Below are 14,173 nucleotides of genomic sequence, written 5' to 3'. Positions count from 1 at the left end.
GTGCCAGCGGCCTTTTCCCAAAGCCCACCTTTCCACAGGGAGGTGTGCGGGTGCCGCGCAGGTCACACCGTCCTCCTAAGAAAGTCACTTGAAAATCCTGACGACGCTTTCTCTCCCAACCAGGCGGACTACGTCACGTGCGTCAGGGGGCGGCACCTTGACGCTCGCGGGAGACGTAACGTACGTCGCGCGGGGAGGAGGGAAAGGCGCAGCTGAGAGGGCGCGGCAGCAGCCTCTGTCCTCTTCCTATAGGTTACCGAAGAGTGGAGGGGGCGTGGCTAGGGCCCTCTCCACGCGCCGTTCCGGGTCACGTGGCTCAGGAGGGCGGTGGCTTTAGGGGGTGTGGCCGCAGCCGGCCCGACGCCGCGGGGCCGCTGTCCTCGCGGGCCACGCCCCCTGCCCTCCGGAGGCTGGAGCGGGACGAGGGGTGGAGTCTAACCTCGTGACCTTTCACCCCAGCATGGCTGCGCCCGCGGGACCCGTGAAGTTCTGGAGACCGGGTAAGGCCCTCCGCGGAAAGCTGGGCGGGCACAGCAGCCTGCCTGCCTTTGCCCCGGCCCGGCGGACGTGCTCGCAGGCCTGACCGGGGCGGACTGGGCAGCGCTGCCTCTCCGCTGGTGGGCTCTGCGGCGGAGGCGCGCCTGGGTCTCCCGAGGGAGCCGGGGTCCACTCCTCGCTCGGGTAAAAACTGCGTGACCTCGTTCGAGTCTCTCAGCTCCCTCGGACGCCGTCCTTCGTTGTTGCTGCCAGTCCTGCCCACCTTGAGAGACGGGGAGGCGGCTGGTGCGCGTTAAAGCGCCCGCGCGTGCCCTCTGAGCGCACGGCGGTGCTGCCCAGCGTTTCGGGACCCACGCTGTGGGGGCAGGCCTAGGTTCCCGTGGTCAGCACTGCCCTGTACTGGCAGGTCAGCCTTGGGTCAGTCAGCAAGCCACTTGACCCCTCCAAGCCTTCGCCTCCGCACCCCGAGTGCCTATAAGAAAAGGTGGGGAAAAACGGAAAGCCAAACCGGACATCAGTGCGACTCCCCGCGACTACTGTAGGACAGCGTAGGACTGCCTGCCCTGGAGGCTTCCCCCGCCGGGTCTTTCCGATCTTTCCCTGCGCTGCCGGCAAGTTCAGACCTTCCTGAACATTGACCGCCGCCCACGCCCACTTCTTTCCTGAAGGTAGGCGAGCGCAGATCCCAGTCATTAGTTCATGCATCAGATTGGTATGGAAGGTGAAGTGCCAATCCCTGCCAGATGACTGATCTCCCTTTCCACCCATTTCTTTTGAAAAACAAAAGTTTCTTAGTAATTATCCCTTTTCCCCCCCTAGCTCCTGCACCTGTGCATGCCTTGAGGTGCACAGTGTATTGCAGCCAAAGTGAAATGATATGAAGGGGCTATTATGAGGAAGGCTCTTCTGAGGTGTTTCAGGCTTCTTCCCGAAATTCTGAGGGTGCGCTTACGAGGGGGTACTCAAAAATCGAAACAAAACCGGAAGGCAAAGTTAAGAATGGGGCTGAGGTTCTGGGATAGGTGACTTGTCTAGGTCAGTGGTTCTCAGATTTTGCTATAGACCAATTCCTTGGGAAATTATGAGAAACCCTGGTGTCCAGGCCCATCCTGTGCCAATTAAACGAAGCCTGCAATTTTGCAAGACTCCTTGGTGCTTCCAGCAAGCCTTCAAGTTTGGGAATCACAGTGTGGAGAAGCGGAGATGTCAGTCACTAAGGGAGAAGGAAATAGATGTATACTTCTAGTGGTCCACGACTTGGTGCTACAGGCAAAACTTGGTTTATTGCACTATGCAGATGTTGCCCCCCTACATTCCCACCTCCCTTCCTCCCCCCGCCCAAATTAAAGGATTGTGGCACCCTTGTGTTGAGCAATTCTGTTGGTGCCATTTCCCCAACAGCTTATCCTCACTCTGGGTCTGTGTCACATTTTGGCAGTTGTCACAGTATTTCAGGCTTTTCCCACAATGCTGTGGTACACCGAATAGACCTCCCAAACCCACTGCCATCAGTGATGTTCCACAGGACAGAGTAGGACTGCACCTTTGGTGCCATCAGTGATGTTCCACAGGACAGAGCAGGACTGCACCTTTGGGTATCCCAGACTAAATCCTTTTTTAAAAAAATCATTTTATTGGGGGTTCATACAACTCTTATCACAATCCGCCCATCCATACATTGTGTCAAGCACATTTGTACGTTTGTTGCCGTCATCATTTTCAAAACATTTGCTTTCTATTTGGGCTCTTGGTATCAGTTCCTTATTTATCCCTCTCCTTCCCTCACCCTTGATAATTTATAAATTATTATTTTTCATGTCTCACACTGTCCAATGTCTCCTTTTACCCACTTTTCTGTTGTCTGTCCCCCAGGGAGGGGGTTATATGTAGATCATTGTGAACAGTTCCCCCTTTCTCCCCTACCTTCTCCTTACCCTCCTGATATCACTACTCTCATTACTGGTCCTGAGGGGCTTATCTGTCCTGGATTTTTCTGTTTAAAAAAAAATTTTAAAAAAACATTTTATTAGGGACTCATATAACTCTTATCACACTCCATACATACATCAATTGTATAAAGCACATCTGTACATTCTTTGCCCTCATCATTTTCAAAGAATTTGCTCTCCACTTAAGCCCTTTGCATCAAGTCCTCTTTTTTCCCCTCCCTCCCTGCTCCCCCTCCCTCATGAGCCCTTGATAATTTATAAATTATTATTTTGTCATATCTTGCCCTGTCTGGCATCTCCCTTCACCCCTTTTCTGTTGTCCGTTCCCCAGGGAGGAGGTCATATGTAGATCCTTGTAATCGGTTTCCTCTTTCCAACCCACTCACCCTCTACCCTCCCATTATCGCCCCTCACACCCCTGGTCCTAAAGGTATCATTTGCCCTGGATTCCCTGTGCCTCCAGCTCCTATCTGCACCAATGCACATCCTCTGCTCTATCGAGACTTGCAAGGTAGAATTTGGATCATGGTAGTTGCGGGGGAGGAAGCATTTAGGAACGGGAGGAAAGCTGTATTCTTCATCGGTGCTACATTGCACCCTTACTGACTCATCTCCTCCCCTATACCTCTCTGTGAGGGGATCTCCAGCGGCCGACAAATGGGCTTTAGGTCTCCACTCTGCACTCCTCCCCCCCCCCCAGACTAAATCTTTATGGGAGCAGGCAGCGTCCACTTTTCCCAAGGTTCCTTTTAATAGCCATACCCAAACCAAACTAAGGCGGCTGCCACTGACTGAGTTCTTACCGACTCATGGCAACCTTATAGGACGGTAGAACCACCCATGTGGGATTCAGAGACTAACTCTTTACAGAAGTTGAAAGCCCCGTCTTTCTCCTGTGGAATGGCTGGTGATTTCAAACTGCTGACCTTGGGGTTTAGCAGCCCAGTGTGTAGTCACTCCGCCACCACGGCTCCTTTCATAGCCCACAGTATAGTAGCATACTGACACCCTAATATAAAGTTTAGGATAGAGAATAGGATGTGGGAATGGTGTGAAGGTCAGGGGCGTGGTTGAGCTGGAGATATGGATGTTGGGATCATGAGCCATCTCTCTCAGGACGAGTCACAAACTCAGAAGTTCACGGGCTATTGAGGTCGTCTCAATGACTGAAGCTGCAGTGTGGGTTAATATGAAGGGAGTGGTGGGGACTGTGGCAAATTAGAGGGCACACACCCACTGGAGCATACTCTGCGAAAGCTGTGCTGAGCTGCACGTGATTGTCCTTCTATGAGCTCAGTCATGCCTAATACCTAGCTTTGCATGGACATTTTATCTTTTAAAAAAACTGATGAACATTTTAGCCAGAGCCTCTGGGGACCCTGAGCCACAAGCTTGTGACCTCTACTTTAGGAGTGTGACTAAAGAGCCTTATACAAGTTACCCACGGTTTACCAGGAAAATGTTTCCCTTTATTAGATAGTGTAAGCATTTTCCTTCAGTTGCTCAGTAGATTTTTATTGATCTGTGCCTGACAAATACTTGACTGCCGTCACTTGGAAGCTTTTTGACTTGACCGACAGTGAGAAAGGCGATTGTGTTGTGGTCCAGCACACACGACAACAACAACATTGGAAAGGGGAAACAAACATAAAATTGCCTCCTGGCGTGCGCTCTGAAACTTCTCTTAGCTCATCATTACAAAATGCTGGTCAGAGCTTTGAGGGAAAAAAACCACAGGAAGCAAAAATGACATTGGAGTCTTTAGTGACAGTTAAGTTCATTTCACAAACAAAGAAACAAAGTGCTAGTCGTGAGGACCCACTACCTGCATTTCAGAGCCAGTGATAGCTGCACACCTAGATTTTGAAGCGTTAGCTCAGAGGGGATGCTGGATTGGATGGCTGCGATCAGCCTTGTTTTGTAGCTGGAGAACAACGATGACTTTGGCTTGCCAAAATTGCGAAGTTGTTCCTTGTATGTTCTCTAGGGAGTAACAACCATAATGTGTGTGTGTGTGTGTGTGTGTGTGTGTAGCAGGGCTGGCTGAAAGAAGCGTTTGTAAGCAGGTGCACTCCTGAGCTGACTGACAGAGGCTGTTCTTATCAAAGGTCTCCCAACCACCACAGAGGGAGGTGGGGCTGGTGGATAGAGAGCAAGCTATTGGAGAGCAGGCACTAAAGGAGACACTTGGGCCAATTCAGCCCTGGGTGTGGGAGGGGGAGACTGGGGGATTGAGGACTTAACTGTAGCAGACTTGGAGAAGATACTGTATATACTTGAGTATAAGCCGACCCGACTATCAGCTTAGGCACCTAATTTTTTTTAGATTTTCCCCCCAGTTTTATTGTCACATGATTCACAAACTGTACAATTAATTATTTCAGACATACTATGAAGAGTTGTACAAGCATCACCACAACCAACTTTAGAACGTTGTTGTTCTTGAAACTCATAGCTATTAGCTTCCTGTTTCTCCCCAACCCCTCTGTCATACCCCCAAGGAATCATTATTTACTGTTGCCGTTTCTGTTGATTTACCTCTCCTGGAATTCCTGTACAGAAAAAACATTAAAACACCAAATAAACCTAACAACAACAACAAGGTAAAACAGAGAAACCTTGATCAAAAAGACAGAAAATATGAACAACCAGAACAAGTTGGATCAAAAGGGAGGGCACATGATAAGGTGTTAGATTTTAACCCAGCGGAATCATCAGTAATTCACTTTCCAATGCATTCTGCATGATAGCAAAGCTAGTCATACCATTTTAAAATGTGAGGCACCTAATTTTACCACTAAAACTGCATAAAAATGTGCTAAAAACTGGGCTTCTACACACGCATATACGGTATTCTCTGCCATAGTTTGCTCAGGTAGAGCTTACAGGCTGATGAAGATGTAGTGATAAGAAGGCACCCAGGCTAGGAAACCAGCTGCGTGAGCACAGGCTGTGGCGGGCCCTGCTCTGTCTTTTATCTTGTGAAAGGAAAGTCAGCTCTCTGGCCTGCTGACCTGGTTTTGGGCAATCCTGGGCAAGCTCGAGCACAGCTGTGTTCCAGAAATAAGTGGGGAAAAGGGGTCAGGGATCTAAAGCCGGACTCCAAGCTTAGCTCCAGGAAATTATTTTCTACTCTGCCAAGTTACTTTCTGGTATATGTTTGTCAGCAGAGGGAACCCATCGCTGTTTATTAGATTGGTGAAGGGTTCAGGGAATCTTAAAAGATGTGAACATAAAAACCACTGGGTTAAATGTTTCTGCCAGAAAGCCCCTGCCCTTTTTCCTAGCGCCATGGAATCTGAGGGGAGTCCTGGGAGGCCCTGGTTTTAGGTAATTGTCCCTGTCGCACAGGAATCTGGGGCACAGAGGGGTAAAGTCAGCGCTTTGAACCCAGCAGCTGCTCGGTGGGAGAGATGAGGCAGTCTGCTTCCGTACAGATTGCAACCTTGAACCCCCGGGGAGCAGTTCTCGTCTGCCCTGTGGGGCCACTGTGGGTCACAATCTACTCACTGACAGGGACTCATCCCCGCAGCATGAACAGGAGGCTGAGCGGTGTGTATTTGAACTTCCAGGGTTTTCCAGAACTGAATGGCTCCACACTTCAGAAATACCTCCTTTATGTTGAGCTGAGTTCAGTTCTGGAACCTGCGTCATTTACTCATCACTCCTAGCTCTGTCCTCGGCCACACACACTAGTCAGCATGAAAAAGTGAGGGAAATGGAGCATAAGTTAGAACCCATGGGTCTTCTAAGGCAGCGGCTCTCAAACTGTGGGTCATGACCCCTTTGGGGGTGGAACGACCCTTTCACAGGGGTCACCTGATTCATAACAGTAGCAAAATGACTGTTATGAAGTAGGAGCGAAAATAACTTTTTTTGGGGGGGTTCACCACCACATGTGGAATTGTATGAAAGGGCCCCGACATTAGGAAGGTTGAGAGCTGCTCCTCCTTTTCAGGCTAAACATCCACGATGTATGCAGGCCTCTTGATTCTTTGCCAGCCTTGGCTAGTTAGCCATTTTCCTTGCCGGGAGCTGTGGTGGCTATCTCTTGTTTCCTGCTCACCCCAGTGGTTTCTGGGAGCAGCACTTCCTGTCTTCCACCCCCAACTCTGGTTCAACTAGGGGTTGCCATTCCTGGCATCCTGCTGGTCAGCCAGGGTTGATAGAATCCTGGTGACACTGGGCCTCTGCTGTGGGAAAAAAGTCTGCCTCGTGCACACAGAACCCCAGCCCCCCCCTTACCTGACTTTTATTTTTCTCAGTAGTTCTCTTACCAGGTCATGTACTAAGTTGCATTCTGTCGGGGGCGGTGGCAAGATTTAAAGAAGCAAGTGAGGGCGGGGCCCAGGCCTGCGCTGCTGGCTGCGATGACTGATGACTCCAGCGTTTAGGGCAGTGCCTGGCCCAGAGTAGGCCCCGTGGGTCCTTGGTGGGAGAGTGAAGGAATGGTCGGGGGAGGGGTTCAGAGGTTGAGCTCTGCCCTCTGCCCAGAGCCCATCCGGAACGGTGGCCCATGGAGCTGACAGGACCTGGTCAAGGAGCAGAGATGAGACAGGGAGAGCTCTGGCTGCCATCGTGTCCCTGGTCCCCGTTGTCCCTCTGCCCTGCTGCTGACACACAGGGAGAGGATTCCCACTGTGCTGCTGCTTCTACGCGGAGTTCAGGAGTAATGTCATCCTGGAGGCCAGGAGGAGAATCACTGTGCTCTATGCACGGGACAGGCGTGGGCTGAACCCACCCAGCGGTGCCCCGGGAGAGAGACTCGGCAATCTGCTCCCGTAAATCAACCGTCTGTCACATGGTCGCTGTCAGTCGACATCTCCCCCCACCCCACCCCCATAATGGACAGATGCCGGTGGAAGGTGGGAGCCCAGTCCGAGCGCCCTCCTCTTTGTGCTCGACGCCAGGCTTGACGGCAGGGAGTGATGCTGTTACGGAAGACATTTTTGTGATGTTCAGAGAGGTAGCTTTTCTAGGTGCTTTCCTGAAGGTAAAGAAGCCTACCTTTTAGTGTTTTGAAACAAATTCGTTTGCTTCCATTGTGTATTTGAAAATTGGTGACTTAGGCACATTTTTCTGTTCACTGCATCAGAGAGTCTGAAATAACATTTCTGCCACAGGCACCGAGGGGCCAGGCGTCAGCATCGCTGAAGAACGACAGAGCCTAGCGGACAACGCCGTGACAAGCATTGTCTACAATCCTTATGCGGCCCTCTCCATAGAGCAGCAGAGGCAGAAGCTGCCGGTGTTCAAGGTATGTGTGGGGGGGGGGCAGCCTTAGCCTGTGAGTCTTGGCTGCAGCCGCTGTGCCCTGGGTGCCGGGGATAGATGCCGTAGACTCTCTTGTTCTTAATGACCCTTTAGAACATAAGGAACTCAGATACTTGGACCTGGACTTCACCAGTCAGAGCTCACTGAAAACTTGGAAAGAAATAGGAATGATAGCCCCTACCTCCCAAAACCATCGCTTCCCATGACGGACTGTTTGAACTAGAGCAGTGAACTCTGTGGCCATTTGGTTCTTCTTTCAGAAGGCGTGCTTCTTGAAGCGAGCTTCACTTGGAGTGGGAGGCTGCTTCAGTTGAAGCAATGAGTTCTAGGACCTGTGAGCCCCACTCAGGCCGTGATGGGAGTCCGTGTGGTTGTGGTGTACCATGTGCACACCAGCCAATCGATTTCTCCGCACGGGGATGCGTGCTCGACACACAGGAGACCGAAGCGCAGACTAGAGTTCAGAAGAGGCCCTCTGTAGTGAGCAGTTGTTCTCCGGCACACACTGCCCACGTTCACTGATGGACGAGTTCGCTTGGGAAGCCAAATTGTAATCAGGAAATATGCTCAGAACCAAAGGTGGCTTAGATAGTCCTGAAGTCAGCTTATTTCCTCCAGTCCCCAGTGGAGGGTGCTGAGCGCTCCTAACACACTGGGCGCCACAAGCTCCCAGCTCTTCCTCCTGGATGGTGTTGGGGTTGGAAGCTGCCAATTTCTTACATGTCGGCAGTAGGTTTGTCTAGACTGTGCTGACAGTCACTCTTCTATTGATATGTTATTTTTCCAAACAAATCTGAAACACTGGCCTTCCTAGTTCAGCAAAATCACCTTGGCCCAAACATTCTAGTCACTCATGTACCAACACCTCCGGGTTTCTTCCTCAAATGACTAATCTCATCTATTACGTGTGAATGCTGCCAGTTTGGTGTTCAGGAGACAAGATGATTGATTGGCTCCTTATTACTTCCTCCCCATGGAAGGATGCGGTTTGAGCTGCATTAAAGTGCCTGGGCTCTGGGGCGAGGCATCAGGACTCCCAGTCAAGCGTCACCCCTTGGCTGCTGTGTGACCTTGTCTTCACTGGGCTGAGCGCTAGTTCTTCCTTATCGGTAGACGGGGACAGGTGGTCGTGCCGGCCCCTGAGATTGTTCTGAAGGCCAGTGAGATAATCCATGCAGAGCTCCTAGCAAGATCCTTGTAGTAAACTCTTACGTTCAGGGGTATTTATTGTTTATGGAGTAGTTTATGGGCTGTTCTTTATCCTCTAACTGTATTTTTCAGATAAACTAAATGAAATGACAACAAATAAAAACAAAAGAGAGGAAATAAGAATTTAAAATACAGAGGGGCTTCAGAAATTTTGTGGGAAAATCCCATTATCTTTTGACTTCATTCTTTTTCCACGGGCTTTTTGAACCCCCTCCTGTGTTGTCATTAGAATTTCAAGAAAGGTGTCAATGTGGCATAGCAGTTTGTGATCGCCACTGACTGACACCTCGAAGGTAGGAACCCACCCCGCAGCTCTGCAGAAGAAAGGCCAGGCAAACGGGCAAGTTTATGTCCTAACTGATGGGACCACAGGCCTGGGGATGAACGTCGAGGCTGTTCTAGTCTACCAGTATAAGCAGTACCACAATGCATACGCTGGTACATACATCTTTGCGAACATGCACTTTCTTAAAAGTGAGGATCTTGTATCCAAGAGTATATGCATGGTATATTTTGGTAGATATTGCACTCAGCTACAGTCAGCTTCTGATTCATAGAACCCTTGTATGACAGAGTAATTTATAGGAGCAGCTGTTGGATTCGAACTGCTGACCTGTTGGTTAGCAGCCCAATGCGTAACCCACTACACCGTCATCGAGTTAGAGGCAACTCCCTGGCTGTGCGCGTGGTTTCAGTTTTGGAGCCGTCAGCTTAGACCGACCCCAGCTGCGGGCTGGGAACGCACACAGCGTCGAGAGTCCTTCAGGGTTGCTTTCTTTGGCAGACAGCTGCTTTCACGATACTTAAGTCTCTTTGAGTCGGTCTCTGGAGACATTGTGTGGGTCTTTCATTTTCTTTCTCTTTCAGCTTAGGAATCATATATTGTACTTGCTAGAAAACCATCAGACGGTGGTGATTGTTGGAGAAACAGGATGTGGGAAAAGCACGCAGATCCCACAGGTGAGTCATGCTTTGCAGGACTTGGTGGCTTTGAGAACTCTCTTTATTGCCCCTTGACCTTTGAAGGTCTTTTTTTGTTAATGAGGAAATAATTCATCCAAACAAGAGTTTTTTTAAAAAATTGAACTTTTGCAGCTTTTAATTTCTTTGATAGTATCAAAATAACACCAAAATAACTATCATTTCAAAATAATCATTGACAAGCTGTTCTCTGAAAGACAGAGGGAGACCCATTTAGAGGTGTGTAAGATGCAGTTTTTTGTCCTCAATTAAGAGAAATACTAGAGATGTGCACCAAACCCGACTCAGTGCTGTAGAAGACACCTCTTAGCAGCAAAGTGTTGGTGGAGGCGGGTGGAAAGCAGGGCCCAAAAAGGCCTCATCGAGGAAGTGGCATCTGAAATGGGCCTTGGCTGATCAGCAGGAGCTGGGCCAGCCCAGTGAGTACTGTGGTGAGAGGTGCTGGGGTGGAGGAGTTGGGAGCTCCTGGGTGTTAGCACTGGAAAGGTTGGTTAGGGCCAGTGTGTGTCTTAAGAGCCTCGGCCAGAAGCATGAAGAGTGACAAGTAAACAGGATGAGGATTGTTGCAGTGGGTGCATCTTACTGTGGTAAAGTTTGTGTAGCTAATATGTATAAACTATAACAAAAATATTTGGGGGCCATTTTTAATCCGTCTTTTTCAAATATAACTTTTTATATGACAATACAAAACACATAGAGGAAAGTGCACAAATCCTAGCTGTCCAGCTTGATCAATTCTCACCTGTGAAGACACTGTGCTGCCAGCCCCCAGATCAGTACCCCATGGCCCTCTGGAGCCCCCTTCTCCCACAGGGACCCCCTCCTCCCAGCCCACCCAAAGTTAACAGCTAGCCTGATTACTAACGCCAGAGATTGATTTTGCCTCTTTTAAAACTTTGTGTGAAGGGACTTCTTCCGTGTTGTGAGTCCAGTTGGAGCAGATTCTTTCTCTTTGCTCTAGAGCAGAGCTTGGCAGTTTATCGCCCACGGCCTGCATTTGTAAATACAACTTTATTGGAACAGAGCCATGCCCAGTTGTTCATACGTTGCCCATGGCTGCATTTATTTCTTTATAATTTACTTATTTTTGTTGTTTGGACTCGACACAGAACATACACCAAATCAGTAGCGTCTGCATGTGCAATTCAGTGATTCTGATTGCATTTTTCAGTTTGGCCACCACTCTCCCCCTCCTCCCAGTTGAGTAGATGCAAGATGAACTAGAGACTGGAGGAGACAGGAGACTTGCAATAGTCTTTGGGAAAAGAAAGGTCAAAGGGTGATAGTCTGATAATGTGGGGGCTAGGAATGAAATTGATTTTAGAGAAGAGGTCTGTAGGTATTGAAAACTGTTGGGACAGTCACAATGGGAGAGTTGGAAGTATTCAGATCAACGCTGACTGACCAGGCCTGCTGCCTTGGAGACTAATGCTGTCAATTATTGAGGAAGAAGGAATTGCTTGTGCAGGGGAGATGGATGTGTTTGATTTTGAACAGACTAGTGGGGCAGCAAAAAAGAGGGAAACCTTCAACCAGATGCTTTAAAACTGGCTGGCTAGTAGGCACAAGCATCAGAACAGTTGTGAGGATGGCACAGAATTGGGCAGTGTTTTCTAGTGTCCGCAGGGTTGCAATGAATTGGAACCTATGTGACAGAACCTAACAGCAATGCCGACAATAGCAGCAACAATAGTTTACTAGGCATGGTGAAGCTCTGCAGAAGTCGGAGCTAGGGAGGGGGTGAACTGGCATCACCCACACTGGTCATTTGACATCCACATGTGCCGGAAGGTGAAGGAGTAGAAAAGGCTGAGAAGAGAACCCAGGACATAGTCTTGGGAGCCTCAACATGCAGGCGTCAGCGCAGAGAGGAGGAGGCGGAAGGGCAGTGAGGGACTCAGAGCTTGTGCCCATGATCAGAGAAGCCACAGGAAGAGTGAGATATTGGGAGAGGGGGCAGGTGACAGTGTTAGTGTCAGAGCTCGTTTCATACCCTGGGCTGTGTCAGTGGAGAGAGTGGGTCTAGGCGGGTGGATGTGAAACGAAGAGAGCGTCAGTTATAGGAAAGTGGGGGTGTTCGCTGGTGCCCAAGGAAGCAGGGACAGTAGCTCTCGGGGTTTTGAGGTGAAGGGTCTCTTTGTATTTTTGAATCCGTAGACGACATAGTCTGCCTGGTCTAGACTGGTGGGCATGCTAACGTGTCTGCATGGTCCTCGATCGGGCGCACCTGGGAAGCTTCCAAAATTACTGATGCCCAGTTTCCACTTGCTTCCCCGCCCCAGCTCTAGTGAGCATGGGACTCGGGCATAGGTGTTTTTAAAACATTCTCCAGGTGACTTCAGGTGCAGTTAAAATGTGAACAGTTGCTGTCGGGAGAGGGGAGTGACCCAGTAGGGAGAGGACAATTTGGAATGTGGACCACAGGCGAGGGTGACCGGGTATCAATGGGATCAGAGAAGCAGAAGAAGACCAGCTTATATTACTATAAGATGACCAGCTAGACAGTGTTCTCCTGGTGTATAATAAAGTGCCCCAAACTTTACCCTCAGTTAGCCCTCCGTGACCCTGTGAGGCAGACACTGTGATGCTCTTTCATTTTACAAAGGTGATAGAGTAGGACCATTGGGAAATCGCATTGTTGTGGTTGTTGCAGATTCTGACCCAGAGAAACTTCTGGAGTGCTGAGTAGAACCACTCCACAGGGTTTGCGTGGTGCTGACCCATTGAACACATAGCTAGACCTGTTTGCTGAGGTGCCTCTGGGTGGGTTCACACCACCAGCCTTTAAGCTAGGAGTAGAGGGCTTAACTATTTGTTCTTAAGGAAATACAGAGCAGAGGTAAAAGACGGACCTTGGAAGATGAGTTAATGTCAGTGTGTTTTATAATTCATCTGCATGGTGATTGAGTCAGCTTAGGATAAGCCATAGTACGGCAGCAGAGCACCTGAAAATCTCAGTGGTTTTACAGTCAAAGGTTTATGTCTTGCTCATACATGTGGTCACGTGTGGTTGGCTGCGAGCGTGTTCTGCATCATTCCTCTGGGACCCCGGCCGAAGGTGCTAGTATTACCTGAGGGCTGAGCGGTCTTAGGGCAGGAGGGTTCAGAGAGATGGCTCTGAACTTCGGCCCAGAAGCAGCACTTCCACTCATATTTATTTCTTTAATCCTCCAACAGTTTTATTGGGACTTAATTTACATATCATACAATTCCATGGTCCAGTCATTCAATCATATCAAGAAGAATTGTGTAATCATTACACATCAATTTTAGAACATTCCTCCCCCCCCCGTTGGTTAAATCGCCTTTAAAATGAGTTGTGCAGTCACAGTCGGTGCTCGTGTTCCCTCCCTTTCCTTGTTGATTCCCTAAATTCCCTTCCCCCACCCCCATTTCCTATAAACCCTTGTGTCAGTTATGTATCACTATGCATCCACTCGTATTTTATGGTCAAAGTTAACTAAGCCCTGGGCAAATGGCTCGAAGGGGAGAGAGAAGGAGAGAGAGTGGCGGAGGGTCCGAGGATCCAGGCGGTGTAATGTGGGAGCAGAGAAAGAGAATGAAAAAATGTACAGTTCTTTTTATGTTTGTAACATTTACTGTGTGAACATGTTCTCATGCTTCAGTATTCAGAGAGACTCGCAGGATATAAAGAGAAAGATTTCCCTGCTGCTCTGTTTTGTGACTCTCAGGTGCTTTGAATTGAGGCGTATGGTGGAATGGAATGCCCTTTGGGCATTTATCTGCAGTCCTAGAAGAGCTTTGTAGCCTTGCCCTTGCACAGCACATAAGAAACTGTTCTGACTGAACAACTGTGTCTCCATGTTTCTCACATAAATTGTAACTTGTTAACTTCCCTATTAAACCCTGTAATTGTGAGCATTGTCTGTGTGTCCTGTGGCCTTTGCAGTGAATTATCCAACCCAGCCGCGGAAGTAGAGTGAAACCACAGCTTCTTGAGGTTTTTTGTGCATGTACAGGGAAGTGTGCGTATAGATGTAGGTGGGCACTCTAGTGGCATAGAAGGTTATGTGATGGGCTGCTAATCACAAGGTCAGAAGTTCAAGCCCACCCCCTACTCTATTAGGAGAAAGATGAGGCTTTCCGCTCCCATAAAGATTTATTACCCGGGGTGGATACATGTGCACACATGTGAAACAAGCTCTTTATTACAATTTTGATTAGTTCTGTTCTTGGTGGCACTTTTGCCAAGTTCATTCTTTAACAGCAAGACCAGTGGTCAATGCTCCCTAAGGAGAGTC

General features: G+C 49.2%; 1 protein-coding gene across 2 annotated transcripts in view; it reads left to right on the top strand.

Annotated features, from left to right (window-relative positions):
* Nucleotides 1-448: 448 nt before the first annotated feature.
* Nucleotides 449-14,173, top strand: part of DHX35 (DEAH-box helicase 35) — an 84,401-nt gene continuing 70,676 nt past the window's right edge. The window contains exons 1-3 of one of the 2 annotated variants that reach the window (XM_075528752.1): nucleotides 449-500; nucleotides 7,571-7,704; nucleotides 9,798-9,890. In XM_075528752.1, the coding sequence (XP_075384867.1) occupies nucleotides 461-500; nucleotides 7,571-7,704; nucleotides 9,798-9,890 (267 nt within the window). In that variant the 5' untranslated portion in view covers nucleotides 449-460. Of the gene's footprint in view, nucleotides 501-7,570; nucleotides 7,705-9,797; nucleotides 9,891-14,173 lie in introns of those variants that run through there. The other variant, XM_075528753.1, reaches the window with a different exon arrangement.

The sequence above is a fragment of the Tenrec ecaudatus genome, chromosome 12, assembly GCF_050624435.1.
Source record: "Tenrec ecaudatus isolate mTenEca1 chromosome 12, mTenEca1.hap1, whole genome shotgun sequence".
NCBI lineage: Eukaryota > Metazoa > Chordata > Mammalia > Afrosoricida > Tenrecidae > Tenrec > Tenrec ecaudatus.
Note: the sequence above shows the minus strand (reverse complement) of the source record. Positions and strands in the feature narration are given on the sequence as shown.